Below are 17548 nucleotides of genomic sequence, written 5' to 3'. Positions count from 1 at the left end.
GTGCTTATTAGTACATTATTTTATTTCTTCTTTATAGTTTAAGAATGTTTGTATGACTTTGTCTGGATACAATGTAAATAAACTTATTTTTTTAAACAACCAATCATTCCATGTTTTATTTTTCTCTTTTCAATGCATAGAAGTAACTGGTATAGAGTATCCTTATCGCAAAAATATGTACAAACGTTGTATTATAGAATTACTTGTGGCAATTAAGATTAATTATATGCTAGATTAAAACTTCGTTCATTCTCTTGTCTGAAGTTTTGATGCATCTGGTCGATCTGTTGTATTTTGTGATTAAGCAAGGATGTCTGTTGGTCCAACCACTGCAAACTATTCATGTGCGCGTTCAGTATTTTGCCGATCTGAACGATTGGATCACTAGAATCTTGAGTACGATTAGCTTGATTCAAATGTTCTATAATTTCTTTCAGATCTTCCGACATTCTTTTTAGTTGCGTATCCAGATCTTCCGCTAAACGATAAGCATATTCTCTTTCTGGATCCGAAACTGAAAGTGATGCTAATTCTTTCTCTAGTGGTTCTAGACAATCTTGCAATTCCTTTTGTTGACCGACCTGTAAATAATCAACGCATACTGTGCCAACAGTAATTCACAAATTGTATACATTTCAATAAATGACCAACAAAAACTTACAACATAATCCAATTCTTGTTCTAATTGTTGTTGCTCAATTTTCACCCGTTCAACTTCTTCGTTAAGAGTTACTATTTTCTCTCCATTCGTTATTAGCAATTTATCCCAAGCATTCACTTGTGCGGCTTGATTAACAAATACTTTCTCCTGTTCTTCTAATTCTAAAGTCCACTTGTTGATAGATTCTTCGAACGAGCTTATGGAAGCTGGTTGGTTTGCATTTGCAGATGAAGTGACACTGTAATATTTCATTGACTAGTATGCAAGTCAGAATGTGCATATTTAATCTAAAGTAAAATTTATTTACGTAGTAGGTGTGCCTAATGATAGTTGAGTGCTGGGAGTTGTAAGACTTGGCGCAACAGACGTTTTATTTAATGAAAACCCAGTTGTGCTAGCTGCTGCAGTTGTTCCTGTGCCAAAAGTGAATCCTGTAGCAGTAGAGCCAGGTTTTGCAGTTGTGGGGAAGCCTGTAGAAACTATAAAATTCATTATATGTTTAGATGTCCAATTTGTAAGTATTCTATAGACTAATATCGGTACCTGCTGCCGTAGTACCAACAGCAAAAGTAGTGCCTGCTGCCTTTGTATTTGGTGTACCAAATGTCAAACCAGTTGTTGGAGCGGACGACGTAGCTTGACTACCTCCCAAGGTTAATCCGCCCGTAAGAGGTTTAGCTCCAAAACCAGATACAGGCGTTGCTGCTGTAGTAGCCGTAGTAGTGCCTCCTAAAGTAAAGCTGGGAGTACTTCCAATTGTAGTTGGTCCACAGAAAAGTTTAGGCGATGTGGTACTAGTTGCGGTAGGAGTAATGCCAGTACTTGCAACCGCACCTGTACCAAACGTTAATCCAGGTGTTTGCTGTGTTGACGTATTAGCAGGAGCTGCTACAGGTGCTGCTGCAGGTGTGCCAAAACTAAACCCAGTAGTAGTACCCTGAGCAGGCATAGTGTTTAGTCCAGTTGCAAATACAGGTGCAGCTGCAGGTTTACTTTGCGTTTGCGCCAGTGAAAATCCTAACGATTTCCCTGCATCTCCAGCACCCATGGAGCCAAATGTAAAACCTATAAAATATTTAGATACAATAAAACTATTCTTCTATTCTTTATATCATGATATCGAATGTTTCTTGGGTTTTACTTGTTGCTGGAGCATTAGTTGTTGTTGTAGGGGCTGCTTGTGTTTTTGAAGGATCAAACGTGAAGCTCATCTTTATTTTTTATGTATATCTTAGTTATAGACGACTGTGTTTGATATTTCGATGAACAGTTGATAAATTAAAAAATTCTTTTAATGTGTTTGTTCGTCGTCCACTGGTGTTAGCTGTCATTAACTAACACTTTTACTCTTTGTTCTCTTTTCTTTTTCTACTCTTCAGGTTCTGTAAATGAGTATATAAAATCAGTAACTTGTTAACCTCAAAAGCCACAGAACAAGAAATAAAGATTTCACGAAGGTTAGCATCTATAATTAAAGGTATACTGGACAGTCTTTTGAGTCTTTATGTACCCTTTTCGTTTATTTTGAAATTCACCTGGGAAACATAACCAAAATATACATACCGTTCTGCTTTTCCAACAAGGACTTTGTCAAGGACTGATGCTGATAGTAACTAGGAACAAACGAATTCAATCATTTGAACAGACCACTGGTGAGGTATTGTGCGCGAGTTTCGTCAGGAATGTATGTACATATATATTGATATATATGTACGTGCTAAGTTTGTGGGGAACTATTACTGGTAGGAAAGTACCGGAGGAGTTCAGAAGTTTATATATTATATGTACATACATATTAAATTTTAATACAATACACACATGTTGTACAGTCATACTTCAAAATCAAATCATAACAAATTTTGCGAAATTGGCGGGTGACCAAGGTACTCCATTTTAGCTCAACTTTGTACGTTACTGACGCTAAAATTGTCGCGCAAGCGCGAAAAAGGCGCACAATATCTCATCACTAGACAGGTGGCGTTGCAATAAAACCGTTTGCTGATAACAAACCCCTACTTTTCGAAACTAAACCATGTCCATATACAGATACATGTGTGCTGCATGTATTCTACCGGTTTCTCGGAACTTCGGTTTGGATCTGAAAAGTAACATTAAAAAGGCGGATTCGGTAACATTATTCCTTGATATAGAAGTCACGTTATCGGGTTATCCTTACAATGACGTATATATTACTGACAGACAGTTTATGGTACAGTAGCTATTTACAATGTGATCGAGAGGTTATGAAGTATACAATTTTAACTCGTGAATAAATAACATTAATCTTTTGTAATATATCAATATGTGTGCAGAACAGAGTGTGTATATATGTAAAGCAATCAGAGTTGCCCGAAACAAAGTTAAATTTCAGAAAATCCAACCTTCATATAAGTAATGAATAAACTGCGGATCTTTATGCAAAATAAAAAATGTTCGCATTGATTGTAGGTGGCAGGAGCCAAATAGAAATTGCATTCTTCTTTTAATTATCCTATTAAGCTGAAACTGATACATTGATGTTCTTAAATATTTTTAACATGTCCACTGCTTTAAATTGTACCCATTCTTCTCATAAATGCATAAAATCCGCAGTCTAGTAATGAATCTATGCGATTCAAATGTTCAATAGCTATTTATTAACTGAGCAGTGTAAATACTATATAACTCTAATAATCTACTTAAACGTTGTATGTAATAGTTTCGTAAAGTTCCACGCGTGAAAACGTTAATCGCACGATGAGAACTAAATAGTCACTGTTGAACACAGTAAGTAGTAGCAGAGTGTACGTGCGTGCATCCAGAATACCACCGCACGTTTTTTAGAACATTTAGCCGGCAGCCGGCTTGACAATCGGAGTCCGGAGTGTCGCTCTCTGGACCAAGGCAGACTTTGCTTACGAAAGTCAAATGTTACGACCCACGCGATCGTTTACGCTTCGTGGCGGTGCTGCGTCAGAGGCGAGTGAGGCGAGTCGCTCGTTCGCTTAAAACTCATAGTTCTTCGACCGGCACGACTATAATATTCCGTGTGTGAATCTCGCATCTTTTCAGTGGAAAATAGTGTGCTGTTTACTCATCCTGCTCCCGAGTACGTCAAGGCAGGAAAACTATACCATTTGCAGATATTTGAAATTTCTACAAATTCGAATTCGGAGTTGACAAATTATTTGAATGAAAAGATAAGTCGCGCACCATATCAACTCTTACATCAGACTTATGTGTGTTAAATAGTTGACGTATGAAGAAGGCAGATCGATTTTTGTGTTTAAATCAAGAAGAATTAGGAAATATACGAGAACTATTTAATGCTGGTTTATCGCTACATCGCATCGTTCCGAGACGTGTTCCTTTTTTATCCTCTGTGAGTGACCCGTTTCGAAATTCCGATTAACGCGTTGATATCCAACAGAAAAAAACTAGGAATTAACAAGAAGAACTTATATCAGATTACTCAGTTTTTCATTTCGACGTTTAAAACGTCGTTAAACACGGGTGATTCGTATGAATGATAAACAGAAGTTTTATTTTTACCGATTTGTTAGCAGCGTTCGCACATAATGTTCGCGCTGGTCAAATTCTGCGCGTGCCTTTGCTTCATTCACATCGTTGTCGGTTCGACCTTGACCGAACCGCCGCAATCGGCAGTGGTTGTTGCATTCGAGGATGTCTACGATTTGTCATTGCTAGCCAATACTTTATCGGATGAAGGAATCGATGCGACTCTGATCATACCGGAACAGTATCAGTCCGATCTCTACGAGAATTTGATCGCAGTGGAACTGGTGTTGTTGACGGTCGAAATAGATCACTCCGCGTATCCCGAAAACAAAGCAATCAAGATTTGCGAGGCTTTTTTGAAGGATGAGCAGATCGCCAAGAAAATATCGGAAATTCAACCCACGTTCGTCGTATTTCCTGGCCTTAGGTAGGTATCTTGGTAATCGACGAAAACCTCTTTGAGCATATATTTAATGCAAATTGCTTCTGTTAGATTTAACATATGTAGGCACGGAACGGTTCTGTTCAGACAAGCATTCTTTATCAAACATTTCTCCTAAATGTTTATATAGGTATCGTATCAGGACAGACCGTATCGGAAATGAAACGAAAAAAAGATATTAATACACTAAACGGAACCGTTGCGTGCTGTGCGGGTAATATAAATAGACCTTTACTACTCTTACAAAGATATGCACTTCCGGTGTAGTGATCTGGAACATTGTTTTCATAATTCAAACATTGTCCGCTAATTATGAAGTATGAATTGTATGTATGGTAAAGTAAAAAAATTGCTGTACGCAATTTTCAAAATAGAAAGTGAGAAATGAATTTTTCTCAGCTGCTAATTGGCAATGTTTAACGGAAAACAAAATTTTCTCGCGTCTCTGAACAATTGGAACTAATTTGGCAGTGAAGATATTAACAAAAAATTGTGATTTGTTACTCGAAGTAATAAATAAATATTAGGATATTTTTTATCGATATGGTATTTATTATAAATAATATTGATCAATTGTTTATAGGCACGACGGTTGCTTGTTACCATGGTCGAGGGTGATTCAGTCGATACCAGTGATATGGACGCGAAACCGGGACGAAGAGGTCTACGTGTTCGAATACACCGGCGCTGCTTTGCCGGTTCAGAGTACAGGATTTTGGACGAGGTTGCGGACAAGTCTTTCACGGAAGTCAATATTCTCGGTGGCTAGGGACGAGTACGCTGTGTATGCTCTCCGGATAGGGGGAAAATACTTGCCAGAGACCGGTCTCAATTTAGACAATCTTTACACGGATGTTCGCCTCATACTCTGGGGCAGCGATGTCGTCCTGCGCTCGGATTTCGCTTCGCTCACGCCGCTGATAGTCGAAGTAAGCGAGACAAAAAAACGATCATACTGTCCCCGTATTATGTTTTCCTGGTATAACGTTCCACGACGTTCGATTTGTTCGATCGCAGACAGAACACTTTTACCTTGCTTGTATCCTATTTTTATCTACAGTACGTGTAACGTCTACACGGAATGTTTCGTTTTCAATTTTGCGAGCCATATTATATTAAACTTTCTTTTTAATCCTTACTTGCAAAAAGTTAGAACTTTCAGCTGTCCCCAGCAAGTGTCTTCTGTATTTCTAAATTCACTTTGCTAATGACTAGACTGCGGGGTTTTATGCATTTATAGCAAAATTGAGTAGATGAAATTCAAAATCGTTGTCAAATTTAAAAAATTGAAGATGTCAATGATGATTTATCCTCTATTAAAATCATTAAGGGAAGAAATAACATACAATAAGATCAAGATAACAGATAAAAGAAAAGATAACAGACAATTTTTATTTTGCATGAAGATCCGCAGTCTACTAATGACTTACATTTTAGAATGTGTTAATTCTAAAATAATTAATAATGTTTTACTACCGACATTGATCTATCTCGATTTTAAAAATATGACCACAACATTAACAAGCTGCGAATGTTTCAGGTTGGCTGTCATCACTGTAGGGCAGCATACCTGCTTCCAGAAAAACTGCACGAATTAGTGGTGAGCTTCAAGTTGGGTATAATTCCGATTTTCTTGGATGATGGTCATGAGACGATGATTGAGGAGATGGCACGAACATTACCACAAGGCAGGGACGGCTTAGCGGTGGTTTACAAGACCAAAGGGTGGCAAAGCTCAAATAAACCAGAGAATCTTTTTATTCCTGTTACGGCTGATCGGCAAGACCTGATAGGTAGAGCAGATCGAAACCTTATAATTTCTGGATAGAATCCTGTTAGGTTCTTGACGGAGCTACTGATAATATAATACTTTCACTAGAAACTCGATATCCTTATTCGGATGATGACGGTGTTCACATGCACACATCGCCGTTTCTGTAAATTCACTTTAATCTTATTTCGAGCCTCTTGGATGCAGGAAGATGGTATTGGAAATGATTCCTCAGGTTCACGTTACAAGTAATTTCATTCAATGTCACATGCAGACGGTAAAGCTAAACGTAGTACAAGTAGATATCTGTAGATATGATGGATACAGTTTACGTTTCTAGTTGAATTATTTGAACCGTTCTCAATGATCGTAAGTTATCCAAGACCAGATTTGGTAATGCACCGATTCAGGAGCTTCAATCGAGCCTTACAGGATACAATCGTATTTCATATTATTAAGCTTACTAAACTATTTCGATACGTAAGGACATTCCCAATGGAGAATCCACGGGAAAGCAAAATTCATTGAATCTCGCTTCTCAATTGGATTTAACATTATCTGTCTAAATGGGCGTCGGTGGTTGGTTAACATTACCATTATATTACAGGTAACGCGCGCGCGAAAGTGGTGTTGAGTCATTGCGCCGACACCGAACTTTTAGAATGCGGCTTTCATGGGACACCGGTGATATGTTTCCCCAGGAATGCCCACGAATCGAAGAATGCTGCTCGCGCGGTACAATTAGGCTTCGCGCGTTCTGTAGAGGATATTCGCGCCATCTCTGGTTCGGAGCTGACAAACATGGTGGTGCAGATGCACCAGATCATGAATTATCGGGAGAACGCGCGGAGAGTTTCCGTGGCCATCCGCGACAGGATAAATCCTGCTGTAGACAGACTGACTCACTGGCTCCGTTATATGGCACGGGCCAAGGATAGAAACTTGGAGTTCTTGACGGCGATCAGCCCGGCAAGAACGCCTAACGAAGACCTGGAATTTTTACTCGGTTCATTCGTGGGCTGTATAGTGGGGATTTGCGTGACCGTCGGTTGCATGTTGGCATGGTATCTCTTTATATCGAAGAGGGCGCAACTGTCTAAGGGAAGGTACGCCCAGTAAAAATGATTCCGTTCACCGATAGGAGTTTGTAATATTATACACACATCAGGTGTACGATACACTAAACTCCTAATGGGAATCTTTTTAACACCCCCGACGTATCACATTTTTGGACCACCTGCATTTATGTAAGTTCATTGACACTGCGGATTACAGAATTTTCCCTTTAGGCCTCGTACGGACTAAAACATTTCGACGAACCGCGCATTTCGACGAACATTCCGACGAACATTCTGACGAACATTCCGACGAACATTTCGACGAACGACGATCGGAACGGATTTGTGCTATTTCCAGATTTTCTTGCGAACAACTATGGGAGCTGCAGCGGCGTATACTATACAAAGAAATACAGAAAATGTTGGCAGTTTATTGCGTTGAAACGTTCAGGTCGGTACGAAGCATTTTAAGGACATCAGATCCGAGATTGAATGACATGAATTTTTGGAGATGTTATGACATTTCGACGAACATTTCGGCGAACGGTGCCACGAACGCCGCCGCGAGCATTTCGACGCGCACGAACGCGAACGGGTGGCACTTACAAATCTGTGTGCAGGATAGATAGCATATCCTAAATATTCATAGTATAAAGAATAAATGTCAAGAAATAGACAGAAATTTATAAACAAAGACATCGGTGATTTCAATTATCTGAAAAATTACATTTCTACTTCATAATTTGTCTCAAATTATTAAAGAGGCCCTTGCTATGAACACATTGCAAGGACGTAATCGGAAATTTAGCCCGAGATTATAACGAAGACTCTTGTAGCATAGATCAGTGGCGCATCCATGATGCAATCTTGGGGAGGGGGGGGGGGGGGGAGTTGAACCCAGCCCTAGGTTCTGCGTGATGACCTTTATTATATCTGTCAAGGGCTATTCCGCGATTTTAATTTTGGAAGCTAAACATTTTTTCTTGGAGGGGGGGACTTGGCCCCCTGCCCTCCCCCTGGATGCGCCACTGGCATAGATAAAGACTAAAAAACAATATTAAAAGATTCCGTAGAGTGTCAGAAATCCAGGGATGTGCGAGATTCCGGTCGGGACAGGAATTTTTTTTGGGATCGGGACGGAATCCCGAAAATTCTCGGGAATCCCGGATATTTTACGAGAATTCCGAACATTTTCGGGACTCTCGCACACCCCTGCAGAAATCCCGAAAAAATTCACGGGAAACCCGAACACCACCGGGAATCCCGAATATTCTCGAGAAAAACTCAGGATTTTTGGGATCCTGTCCCGACATGATACGAGACTTCCCATCCCGTTCCCGGCATCGGGATTCGGGAATTCCCGGGTTCCCGCACACCTCTAGTATTTACATATCAAGACGTGTGCGATTTTCACAACTTAGAAAGCTCAGCCAAACCGAAAAGGGCTCGATGTGTGACCAACCTTGTTGTTCACGGAACGCGCTCTCGGAACGTAACCATTCCGTTTTTATTCCGACTATGTATCATAGAATCATATAAAGACGAAAATTCATCATGTTGCAACATCTCCAACAATTCAAGTCATTTAATCTCGAATCTGATGTCTTTCATGCTTCGTACAGACCTGAACATTTCACTTTAAAACTTCAATTCACTCAATAAACTGTCAACATTTTCTGTATTTCTTTGTGTAGTATACGCCGCTGCAGCTCCCATAGTTGTTCTAAAGAAAATCTGGAAATAGCACAAACCTGTTCCGATCGCCGTTCGTCGAAATGTTCGTCGGAATGATCTAGTCTATACGAGACCTTATAGCAGCATGAAACGAATATAATGATCGTAAACAGTTCCGAATGCGCAAAGTCATAACAGCTGTCCACTCCACTCCTATCTTGCAAGTCTAAAGTAATAGTGTGAGGTGGACAGGTAACAAGACTACGAGCGTATTTCAGGTATCTCTTTTCAATAAGCAAATTACTCTCTACGATCATTGTCAATCCCATACTGGCTATAAGAAGGGAACTCTATATACGCTTAAGGGGATATTCTGGTTCAATTCTTTCTCTAGGCAACGAAAAAGTTACAATGCTTTTTGTACACACTGTTCTTCATCTTTGATTTAAAAACTTTTTTAACGCTTACAACGTTCGAACCAACGTTTGAATAAAAAATTGAATCAAGTGTTTTTTTTTTAATCTTGATAAGCTTTTCTATTGGCCCTACCATTTTTCCTTTTACATTCTTTGATGGTTCGACTAATATTTTATAAAAAGAGATCTGATTTCGGAGAAACGTTTGGCAGGTGTATTCTTCAGGCTATAAAGATTGACACTAATACCAGGGAAAGGTAAATTTTCTGATCTCGAAAACCAGAATACCCTCTTCAACCACCGACCGAAGATGCCCGAAAGTTTTCTTAAATGTTTAATATCAGCTATATCTAATCTCTGTTTTTATTACTGGGATAGCGCCGTAATATTTTTGTTCTCCAAGCTATGTGGCACAACCTACAGCTCGCCCGTGGTTCCGGCTAGAACGGAAGTGGTTAAATACGGACACTTTTCGCATATGTATTTATATAAATGCACGTAGAGTACAGGTACATACAAATACAAATGTTACGAGCTAGGGTGTTATCGCATTGCTAATGAAGAGACGTAACTATTACGAGAATACTTGATCGTTAAGTTGATTGATCCGAAGAAAAGCTAGAAAGTACAATGTAGCGACGTGAGGAAAAATAAATTACAAAATTTTCACAATACTGCGCTCTGTATGTTGTCGTCGTCGCACGAGTGCTCGCTCGTGTGCGTTTATCGCTAGATCCTTACAACGTACGGACGAATCTGTATCTATGGTTAATAATCCTCCTTCTCTCCCAATTTTTTTCGTTTTCTTTTTTTGTTTTCCTTTCTAAGGCCATGTTCTTTGATCAAATCAGCCGTTTATGGTCATTCGAGCGATGACAATTGGCGCTTGGTATACAATTCGTTTGTGTGTATCGTGGTTCGTCGATCTTCGCGTGATCCGCGCGATCCATACGGTTACTCCATCGTAGAAAAATCGTTATCGATCGAAGCGATCTACGACAATAGATGTGGTCATAAAATAAATCGATCTCCGCGTAAGAAATTGATTTTTCGCTTATAGAGGGAGCACACCAAAAAACGTGTGTCCTGTATCAAAAAGACGGTCGATAGTATACATTATTTACGAAATAAACGGCAAACAGGAAAGAAACGTAGAACAAAGAAGAAATTTGTGTTCTAAATTGAAACGAAAAGCATGATCGTACATATGAAATATCCGATCTACGATGAATTCGGACTTCGTAATTGACTAGACAGTGGCTTCAATCGGCTTGGCTTCTGCGACGAAACGTAATAAGTGCTGGGACTTAACACCGAAATGATATCGATGTCGTTAATACTTCCTCGAGGTCGTTTGAAGACGATAGTATTACAATTTCCAAACCAACCATTAGATAATTATTAATGGGTGTCGAATACATACGTCTAGGGATATACAAACGCAATACGACCTCATACGACCTCGGGAATTACATTAAATAAAATTCTACTTATGCTATCGTATTTACACCCTCGAACAGTCCGGCTCTTTCCCTTCACAAGGTTCGTGTGCCTTCGAGTCTGATAGAGATGTTCGAAAATTCCGTTCATCGTGACACACCCTGCGCATCGCAGATTAACTATAGTACCCATTCGCTACTCAATACACCTGTTGTCTCGATCGTAAATTGACTTATGGCGTTTTTGACATACCACGAATCTTTGTATGTTATACTTGTTACATAGAAAAAAGTAGCTTCACCCGTTTCGCCAGACATACTACAATAAATTAGCCGGAATTTTAAATTGACTTCGATTGGAGTGTATTGCGAACCATCTGCTTATCCTGACTTTTATAAAATGCTTTATGGAAATAGCCATTTACGTAATGATGCAGTGACGTAGTCTGTTTATGCGTTATAAGTATTGAGTTGTTGGACAGCTATTACCTTCGAAAAAGGCTACAATCGCACTGTTTCGCGGTGATCGGAGGTGAACAAAGAAATCGGTGTATGTATCGCGTCTCGGTGAAAGACCCTGTAGAGTCCGTCAGAGTCGCGAATGGAAACTCGGCGAAAAAAGATCAGTCGGATGTGGCGATGGAAAAGATCGAGACCTGGAAATCGCAGGAGTGATCACTCTGGGTTCTCTCATTCTCTCATTCTCTCTCTCTCTCTCTCTCTCTCTCTCTCTCTCTCTCTCTCTCTCTCTCTCTCCAGCCTTCGATAAACGTAAAGAAACATCGATCGATCCGTGTACATGCTTATCTATGGGTTCCATTGAAATCACCGACACGGATTTTATCGGCACTCTTTCAACCAACTGGTATTCATCGAAATGATTCCATGGCGCGGTAATCCTATCGAGATCGATGGGGAAAAGGTCATGCCGTGTCATTTGTATTTGCAAGTAGTAACGGCGTGTCGTGGCCAGACAAATAAGTCAGCGATAATCTATGGTGACGTCACTTGTTACTTCGTGCGAGAAATTAAAGTGACCGACTTGGGAATATTTTGAAAAGGGAAAATGTAGCTTTTCCATCAGAATCGAGCCGTCTACTGGTGCGCTCGTATTTCATAAATTATAAAAGAACTAATACATATACATATAAATAGTGACAATTACATGTGTAGCAATTATTTAAATGCTTGTTGAAACAGTTTACTGAAATCAATGGAGAAGAAAAATTTCTTATGAAAACGAGATATGTAACTATGTATCTTAAAAAATATTGTTCCGTAGTTTACGAGTAACCGTTATGTAGTCATCCAAAATGTATAGATTATTTAAAACCTTTCTGTATTTAACATGTTTGCACGAATTCTCATTATAAGACTACAAATTACTGTATTAGCGAGTAAAGAATGGATAATTTTGTAATATTTTTTAGAGAAACATTAACAAATTGTTGAAAGAAATACAGTAAACGGATACCCGGTTGACTACACAAGGGTTAAGGATGTAGAAGCGAAAGGGTCGATTCTCCTGTATGGTCCTTTTGGCGAGCCCTAGAAGGGTAAAACAGTGTCGGCGAAACCTGTGTCGGCGACGTCCGCGTAACCGGCTTATCTATATACAGCGCGACAGTCGTGTGCACGCAAAATCTACAAAAACATCAAATAAAAAAGGAAAACAGTAAGAAGACAGTATGTACAGTCATTGGCAGAATTGTTCCCGATCCGAGCGACTCGAGGCGAACTGCCGACAGCGAATACACGCGCCGTATCGCTTGCACGGCCTCCTTTCCTCCCGCCTCTCCCTCTTTCTCCCTTTTCTTTGCTTTCTTCTCCGGTTATTTTTTCATCTCCTTTTCACCTCGCCTCGACGTGGACTGACTCTCGCTCTCGTAGTCCGTCTCGCTCCTCGTAACTCGCATTGTTCGCCGGAACACGGCCGATATAAGCGAGTCGTGTACAGTGGATCGCGAAAGTATTCTAACGCTTCGGGGCGAAATTTGTTAATAAACTGATTCGAGGCCTCCTACAACATTTCGTTGTGCGACGAAATCCGTTCGTTCCCGGTTTCGAGACGGAACTCGTCCGAACCGGGCGTCGATGTTCGATACTTTTCGTCTTCGTGTACTGTATTCGACGAAGGGCTAGAGAATTTCGAAGAAATCGAACGTACACAGTACCTTCTCTTCTCTTATGGACGATTGTTCACGGTTTCACCAATCTCCCCTCTTTTCTGCTGTTCCGCAGAAAAATTCGATAATATACTCTCGGCTTTACTGTGAAAGGTAAACATACTTGCACGTCAATTTACACATGTTAAGATAATTTACGTAAAACGCAGGTATTTACAAATTAGAAGCTAAATGCTGTTTGAGACGATTCAACAGCGTCTACCATCAGCGGTCGATGAGGCGGTACGAATTGAATTCCGAGTAAAAACGATCCAAGGAAAAGACATTCAGTTGGCTAAACGGGTCAGATTCGAGAAAGAAGTCAACGATGTTCCGTAAGGAAATGGTCTATTTGCAACTAGGCTGGAATTAAGCGCTTGAGGAAATCTCGTCGTTATAAATCACTGTATGTATAAATATCGAAATTCGTAGAAAAATTCACAGTCTATAGCAGAAGATTCTCTACCGTTTGACACTTCGTTCAAGCCGAACATATGTGTATATTCAAAGAAAGAACAGAAGCGATAGAATCCTCGTTCTGAATCACCGGTGGAGCTGACGCGGGGCTCGTCGGAGCTTTTCCGAGAGCGTAGTCGCGCGAGCACTTTTGCGAGCCACTGTAGGTGCTCCATATTCAGGTGAAGACAAGGTGGTTTCTACGCGCTAGAGAGCGTCGGCATTACAATGAGATACCTACACATCGTTCAGGTCTTTTAACTCCGATATAAATAAGACTCTCGCAGTCGTACGCAAATGTCGCGAGCGCGTAACAGAAACGAACGAAGAATGGTCGTCGAGTGGCCTAATATTCACGCCTATATGTATTACTCTATCCCATGCTCTCCGCTTCTCAGTCGCTCGCTTATCCGGACACTCGATCGCGTCCACACAGAATACGCGCGCACACACATATATAACACTCACACGCACACGCCCGCCTCCTCTATCTTTCTCTCGCGTCAGCAGAAAACCGCAAATTATTAACATATTGAGTTTCACCGAGGGGACGACCGGGGGCAAAAAGAAAGAGGTACGCGCGAGATACCGAGCGCCGTACAAATTCGTCGTGAACGGGGGCACGATCGTGCGGGAATTAGTATCCCTTATGAGAATGTTTAGTCGCCATCGGTAACAGAACACCGACCGCCATTTTGGATAACGCGTGGCTTCGGTCGGCGCCAACGATCAAACCGGACACACCGATCCGTGGCGGTCTCTTAACTGCTCCTCAATATGCCAACATTCGCGTAAATAATGGTGCACCTGAGAGCCAGACTAGCATAATAAGCCACGTAACTGCAACTTCACAGACACAATCGTACCTTGCTATTACGATATTAATACTGAAACGAGTCGACACAGTTTTGCTGGGGTAGCGAATTTCACTTTGGACGCGTCTGCCAGGGTTTCGTCTTCGTTGTTCCTTCCGACGGGAACGTCGTGCGCCAAGGAGTCGAGGTTTGCTAAAATTTGACGGTCTGACAGGTCTTGATCGTGCACGAAGACGCATTTTTGAAAATTTTAGCGCGGCTCGGTTAGATCAGACATGGACAGAGATTGCTACTCAGGGCAATCTACGAAGGAGCAACATAGAATTTCGAGACCTCCTGGCTACGATCACACCCGCCATACGTTGCCCCGAAGGACTTTTTGCTCATGCCTGATCTAGATATAAGCGATTTCTTCTACATAATTTCAAACGTCCTCGCAGGATACGAATAATTTCATTTTCACTTGATCTGTTTCAATCTTTTTCTTCTATTAGATTTAGGAGCTAATTCGGTGCCTTTATTTCAATGCTTACGGGTGCTGTACAACTTAACAAAACAATCAACGATTAACGATGATAACATGTGTCATGCATGAATGATGCATGTGTATGTAATAATGCAATAATGTTCGCTCATCACATTCATCGTACACATTTATGACTTCAAAGAATTCAAAGAATTTAAGAGTGTCAGTATGTTACTTTCAATCCATTAACATTATTAAAGGGACACCGAATTTAATTTGCGTACAGATCCGCAGTCTGCTGATAAGAGAATGAACGTCACATATTTTTGATTCCTGTGAAAATTAGTTTTAGGCTGATGTACATTCAAAGTCTGCGAATATCGTTTCTTCGGAGAAAGGCACCGAATTCATTTCCACGTCTATAAAATCACGAATAAAATTTCAAAGAAGCAGAAAATCGATAAAAGCTTCGCTTCCGCGATTGAAAAGTTAGGCGAGCGGATGGAAACACCGTACAGCTGTTGCGTGCTGTGAGGGTGTACGACCCAGGACGACCTCGAAGATCGTTCCGTGGTAAACGGAAACAAGGAAGACGATCGTTGTCGTGTGGGGGGACCGCCCTGCAGAACACGGCTGTACGCCAGATATGTTTCTCTAACCGTTTGAAAACTACGCGTAAAGTCACCGTTGCCGAAGAGTGGACTTACGACACTCTGACTGTCAGGTACAGAATGTTCTAACGTAACGTGTCACACTTTGTAGCCTCTCGCGGCGGTTTTACGGCCCCCGTGGCCGACCCCCCGTGAGATAGAGAGGGCCGGCCGGTCAGGCCGGGCTTATGGTTTTAACTTTAACTTAAAACAGCGTTGGTAGAAGCGTTAGTCTACCCGGTGATTCTTGCGGCGACCGTCGCGTCTTGTCGTCGCGTCGGTTTCGCGCCGGGGCCGAACAACCCGAGAAATCATCGTCGCGGAAAGATATCTCTGCCTGGACGCAGAGGGTCGTGAAGCACCTTTCGGTAGGCCGACCGGAATGCAATTGCACCATCTAATTGCAGACGTGCTCCTCGCGCGTGTGTCGGCAGAGCTCGCACTCGACGTTGCAACACCAGACGAACCGGCAGCCGCACTTCTCGGTCACGTCGCGAACTCGCGTCTGGTACCCTCGGCCGCAGCACAGAAGACGACATCCGTCCAACCCGGGAGACGTCCGGTTGCATATCCTTCCTCTCGTACCGGGAATACCGAGCCTGCAAACCCATCGTCGGACCGTCTTTAGCAACTTTCTTTAAGGAGGTAGACTCGTTTCTAGGATTGCAAGGGTGCGGGATATGCCTCTTCTCATTTCTCGATAATGCAAAGATGGGGTTTTTCAGTAGTCAAACGCGCTAGATAGAAGATCAATCTATTATTACAATATTACGTTTACGAGGCGCAATTTGCGTTATTCGGCAGCATGTACTCTCCGTGCCTCACAAGAAGTCCCTCGAGACGACACAGGGGCAAAGATGGGCCTCGCTCGCAGCCAATGGTTAGGCCGTGACGTCACACGCTTTAGCCAATAATTCGGCTAGAACCAAAAGTGCCAGTGGAATGACCCAATCAGACGGCTTGCCGCCGCATTCCTTTCGAATTCCTGCCAGGGGACTTCTTGCGAGGCGCCGAGAGTAGCTGTCGCAGCTTTATGCTTCCGAATAATTTATTTTTCCCAAAACTATAGGACTTTTGAGGGCGATCGCGGCACTAAACTTGGCACTGCCGGTCAAATGACCGGTTTTATATTTTTCATCTTACAATTATTGAAATTATGCAGTTGCTTACATGGAAACAGATTCGATAGATCTCTTTATCCAAGCACATATCGTAATCAAAATCGCACAAAATCTAAATAAATAGAACCTGGTCATTTTTCTAAGATGAAACATTTTGATCGTTTTTAGTACTCGGTAGGTTCAGTGTTAATCTTTTATCTAGTGCTTTGGACTACTGAAAAACCCCATCTTTGCATTATCGAGAAACGAGGCATCCCGCACCCTTACAATCCTGGACTCTAGAGTTTACCTCCTTAACAGGCTACGTATAGCCAAAAACGTCTCCAAAATAGAATACAGTAGGACCTCGATTGTCTAAAGCCTCCAATATCCCAACAGGCTTCAAATTTAACACGTTAACTGTCCTGGTGGTCGCCAGTGACTGGCGCTGTTACCTTACACTAGGTTTACGGGACCCGTCACAATGACGGGTTCTAATATTTTTAATTTACGATTATCGAGATTGTAAAGAGTCAATAAATTTATTTCTCTGCGGTTAAAACTTTGGAGATGGTAGTTCATTTTAAATAAATATTTTCTCTGTTTCGAACGTGGACTAGGTAGAACGTGATTTTGCGGGAGGATAGAGTGTAGAAAATCAGCGGATGTCTCACGTGATATTTTTCTCGCAATAGTCCGGACTGTCCTCGAGGTACACAAGGTCGGTCTTGTTCGGTCGCTTCAGATCCGGACGAGCTGGCCTCAGCCTCGCTGGTCTTCTTCCGCCGCGTTGCGCCAGTCGTACCAGGGCTGCACCTTCGTGCAACGCTGCAAGAGCTGCACCGGCCACCCTGAACGCTGGCAGTCTTCTCCAGCAGACGCGTACGCTGCACGAGCCCGACATACCTGTGGCAGTAGAAAATTCCGGCCCGGTCAA

At 41.7% G+C, this 17548-nt stretch overlaps 3 protein-coding genes across 12 annotated transcripts in view; 1 reads left to right on the top strand and 2 right to left on the bottom strand.

The window, feature by feature from the left end:
- Window positions 1-83: 83 nt before the first annotated feature.
- LOC143211790 (nuclear pore glycoprotein p62-like) lies at window positions 84-2539 on the bottom strand. 2 transcript variants are annotated; one of them, XM_076429775.1, is made up of 6 exons: window positions 2225-2539; window positions 1803-2043; window positions 1205-1726; window positions 969-1131; window positions 662-899; window positions 84-581 (listed from the first exon to the last, which is right to left on the bottom strand). In XM_076429775.1, exons 2-6 carry the CDS (start codon window positions 1870-1872, stop codon window positions 219-221), a joined length of 1356 nt encoding a protein of 451 aa, XP_076285890.1. In that variant the 5' UTR covers window positions 1873-2043; window positions 2225-2539; the 3' UTR covers window positions 84-218. The 2 variants fall into 2 exon arrangements, with proteins under 2 accessions (XP_076285890.1, XP_076285889.1); XM_076429774.1 differs by having other exon boundaries at window positions 969-1140; window positions 2225-2528.
- On the top strand, window positions 1964-9335 carry LOC143211787 (UDP-glucuronosyltransferase 2B31). 9 transcript variants are annotated; one of them, XM_076429761.1, is made up of 6 exons: window positions 2733-2870; window positions 3360-4022; window positions 4204-4586; window positions 5185-5530; window positions 6142-6394; window positions 6980-9335. In XM_076429761.1, exons 2-6 carry the CDS (start codon window positions 3900-3902, stop codon window positions 7489-7491), a joined length of 1617 nt encoding a protein of 538 aa, XP_076285876.1. In that variant the 5' UTR covers window positions 2733-2870; window positions 3360-3899; the 3' UTR covers window positions 7492-9335. The 9 variants fall into 9 exon arrangements, with proteins under 9 accessions (XP_076285883.1, XP_076285874.1, XP_076285882.1 ...); XM_076429764.1 differs by having other exon boundaries at window positions 2750-2766; window positions 3713-4022; XM_076429763.1 differs by having other exon boundaries at window positions 2758-2870; window positions 3713-4022.
- Window positions 9336-10833: 1498 nt separating this feature from the next.
- Window positions 10834-17548, bottom strand: part of LOC143211794 (protein Wnt-4) — a 123479-nt gene continuing 116764 nt past the window's right edge. The window contains exons 6-7 of the mRNA XM_076429780.1: window positions 17286-17517; window positions 10834-16110 (exon numbers count right to left, since the gene is read on the bottom strand). Coding sequence (XP_076285895.1) covers window positions 15909-16110; window positions 17286-17517 — 434 coding nt within the window. The 3' untranslated portion in view covers window positions 10834-15908. The remainder of the gene's footprint in view (window positions 16111-17285; window positions 17518-17548) is intronic.

This window comes from Lasioglossum baleicum, chromosome 9, assembly GCF_051020765.1.
Source record: "Lasioglossum baleicum chromosome 9, iyLasBale1, whole genome shotgun sequence".
Classification (NCBI taxonomy): Eukaryota; Metazoa; Arthropoda; class Insecta; order Hymenoptera; family Halictidae; genus Lasioglossum; species Lasioglossum baleicum.
The sequence above is the reverse complement of the archived record's forward strand: the minus strand, read 5'-3'. Positions and strand labels throughout refer to the sequence as shown.